This window comes from Arachis ipaensis, chromosome B07 (assembly GCF_000816755.2).
Source record: "Arachis ipaensis cultivar K30076 chromosome B07, Araip1.1, whole genome shotgun sequence".
NCBI lineage: Eukaryota > Viridiplantae > Streptophyta > Magnoliopsida > Fabales > Fabaceae > Arachis > Arachis ipaensis.
Genome location: NC_029791.2, coordinates 107,137,209 through 107,140,573, shown reverse-complemented (window position 1 = coordinate 107,140,573; position 3,365 = coordinate 107,137,209). Strand labels below are relative to the sequence as shown.

General features: G+C 36.4%; 1 protein-coding gene across 7 annotated transcripts in view; it reads left to right on the top strand.

Moving 5' to 3' along the window:
* LOC107610125 (5'-nucleotidase domain-containing protein 4) overlaps positions 874-3,365 on the top strand; it is a 7,930-nt gene continuing 5,438 nt past the window's right edge. Inside the window, exons 1-6 of one of the 7 annotated variants that reach the window (XM_021106189.1) lie at positions 1,494-1,633; positions 1,862-1,949; positions 2,218-2,257; positions 2,351-2,667; positions 2,891-2,968; positions 3,080-3,300. In XM_021106189.1, coding sequence (XP_020961848.1) covers positions 2,218-2,257; positions 2,351-2,667; positions 2,891-2,968; positions 3,080-3,300 — 656 coding nt within the window. In that variant the 5' untranslated portion in view covers positions 1,494-1,633; positions 1,862-1,949. Of the gene's footprint in view, positions 1,634-1,846; positions 1,950-1,979; positions 2,258-2,350; positions 2,668-2,890; positions 2,969-3,079; positions 3,301-3,365 lie in introns of those variants that run through there. The other 6 variants (XM_021106190.1, XM_021106188.1, XM_016312207.2 and 3 more) reach the window with 6 other exon arrangements.

Below are 3,365 nucleotides of genomic sequence, written 5' to 3'. Positions count from 1 at the left end.
TAAAAATATTTATTTTAAATTTAAAAATAACATTAAATAAATTATATAATAAAAAAATAATTTAAAAAAGTTACTTGAAAATTGACATGAGATGAAAGGAGAGAAGAAGTAAAATATAAGAAGAAAAAGTGACGAGAAGAAGAGGTTTTTCTTCATTGGAGTGAGAAATGAGAGAGGCGGGACCATGCGGTTTATCTAAGTTACACAAAATTCGCTGCACTAAAGGCGAACTTTTTACTTTTCATAAAATTCACTGCTCATTTCTGTAAGTTCGTTGATGTATTAGGTGAAGGTATTGCTGCGTCCAAAAAACTGAATCTCAAAAAATAAAGATGGAAAATTTGTTATGAGAAATAATGATTTTTTTTTTTTTCAGAAGAAATCCTCTTTATTGCTCGTACAAGAAGCCTATATTGCTGGTTAAGACAATCTATACGTGCTACAGTACTACCAGTCATGATCAATTATGCTCTATGAGAGAAGAACGCAACGTTGATACAGTTTCAAATTGTGATTAATTATTGTACATTAAACCATTTTCAGGCACGGAGACCGGACCACGTAACATCACTCTAATCAATATTTCCAATATTAACAGTGATAGATTGCCTCGTTTATTACCAAGAAAAAAAATAAGAAAAAGGAAAAACAATAATAGATCAGTCCATATCATGATGTAGATGTATTGTTATCACATCACATGCGCAAAACTTGTGTTGCTCGTGGCACAAGCGATTAAATAAAGATGGAAAATAAAAAGGCATTGGTATCGTATGATTCCGATTTTGATTTGAGTAGTTTTTTAATTTTAGTCACTTTATTTTTATTATTAGTTTCCCAAAAATTGTGGCCGGGATTTACTTATCCACGGCAGAACCAGAAAAATTGAGTAGAAAAATGCAAAAAAGCTCTTACCAGCACGGCTCCCTCGTGGTCCTCCACGTGGCATCATCATCATCATCTCAAATCCCAAGTCTCAACTCACGAAACGGAACCACCCTCTTCTCTCTTCTCTACCCTTCTTTATTTCTCCACCAACGTCGCACATTTTCCCCAACCCACCAAAGCACTGATATTGTCTAAGGAAGATGAATCATCATAGTAGACAAATACAATGCTAGAAGTAATAAATAGCCACTAAGGAAAGGGGGAATTAATTCCTTCCTGAAAATGAATTAATTTAGTACAATAGTGACTAGTGAGTGATTATTATTCATTTATAACCAATTCTAGGGGAGGAATAATCCTTTCCTGATGCGGTGCCATGTGTGATATACCTTCCAAAAATCGAAATCCAATTTTCCAACTAAGCTTGAATATTAAGTGGTAAGGTAAATGCTGGTGCAGCTGCATTTCCTAGCTGTAATTGCATTTGCACCTGAAACGCTCGTTTTGCAGAATCTGATTCCCTCGCAATCGCGGTTTCCACCTCCACGACCACCATCATCATCACCATGCCTATGCCTATTTAACAATCACTTCGCCATGCGAATACCGAAGAAGCCTTTATCGCTCTTTTCTCTCTCAACCTTCTCTTCCTATCAGCTCGCGCCTCTTTTCTCTTCCCGCCTTCGATTCTCTTCTGGAATCTCCGCAAAACCGCCTCGCTCTCTCGCCAACGCCACCTCACGAGGTTCGGTTTTTTCGTTTTCGTTTTTCCCTCTCGTTTGCCTCGATTTCCGAGTTTCCGTTTTCTTGCGCTCTAAGATTTTTTGGTGTCGCCTTGCGTTGTTTGTTTTAAGCAAGTCACTAGTTCGGTCAAGTCTTCATTATGGATTGGTGGTGGGAAATATTAGATTATAGTAGGAAGTAGGAGAACTTAGAGAATTGCTTTTGTTAATTTCAGAAGTTGAATTTCTAGGTGTTTCTTGGAGCCTAGCTTGGGGAATTCCTAGAGTTGGAACATAGCCTAGTGCATTGTGCGCTTTTAATTCTTTCGAAACTAAAAGGTAAGATGTCCAAATTTCTTTCTATTAATGCTATTTTTGTGAGGTCTCGCCATCTTGTTCTTTTGCAGTTTAACTTGTGAGAGTAATTAAAGTTTCAGGGTTTGTTGCTGCATAATTTTGTGCTGAATCATCTAATGTATATATGTACTTCTTTGTTCTAAGAGACTAATTAATCTCTGTTATCCTGAATAAATATATGTCTATCTGATTAACATGTAGCAGTTTTTATTTCAATGAAACCCCTAATTGTTGTCTTTTTGGTATGAAGATGTCTGGTTTGAAGACCAAGAGTGTGGAAAGTTCTTTAGGTTCATTTTAACACCCTGTGGTTGTTATCTATACCAAAGTGATTCAAATGTAATGCCTGAGTATAATTCTTTGTAATGGCTTAAATCTATCAGGAGCTAATCACTTGCATGCTAGACATCCAATGGATGGGAACAATGGTATTGGTGTACATGACCAAACTTTAGTGGATTTGCCTGCTGCTGGTAATGGAGCAAAGCCACATGTATGGTCATCATATCCTGAGCATGGATGTAAAACTGATATACGCAAGCAGATCTTTTGTAACCGGTCACTGAACATGAAGAACATCGTTGCTGTGGGATTTGACATGGATTATACTCTGGCTCAATACAAGCCTGAAACGTTTGAATCTCTTGCTTATCAAGGCACTATTAAAAAGTTGGTTTATGATTTGGGATATCCTCGTGAGGTTTGTCCAATTAATTTATGTAGCACTTCTTTCCATGTTTGATCATTTTTCTTCCTGTAGCAACTATGATGAAAATGCTGTTGGGGTTCACTTTGGTAAAGGATTTTGTTTATTCTACTGTTCTCCATGGGTATAATCAAATTATATTATGACGTTCTTGTTGTTGTTGCTGCTGCTGCTGCTGCCTGGTTATTTAGGGCTAAAAGCTTTACCTCTGCTGCAGTTGCTAAATTGGTGCTTTGACTGGAAATACATGGTCCGGGGCTTGGTTCTTGACAAAAAAAGAGGCAATATCTTGAAGGTTACACTGAACACATTTTCTTTTTCAATGATGAAATATACTGGCTAACTATGATGATAACTAACTTTTAGCTCCTGTTTGGTTGTTGAACTATTGGCTGTATGTATTTAGATGGATCGTCATAAGTATGTCAAAGTTGCCTACCATGGATTTAAAGAGTTGTCAAAAGAAGATAAAGTGGGGACCTATGGAAATACATTAGTTCGTGATTCTTTTGATGAGCCTGACTATGCTTTAATTGATACACTTTTTTCACTTGCGGAAGCCTACTTGTTTGCTCAACTGGTTGATTTTAAGGATGAAAATCCTGGAAAGATTCAAGAAAGTGTTGAGTAAGTCTTATTTTTACTTCAGTTCTTTTTTTTTTTCTTTTTTCTTTTTTTTTTTTTTTTTTTGC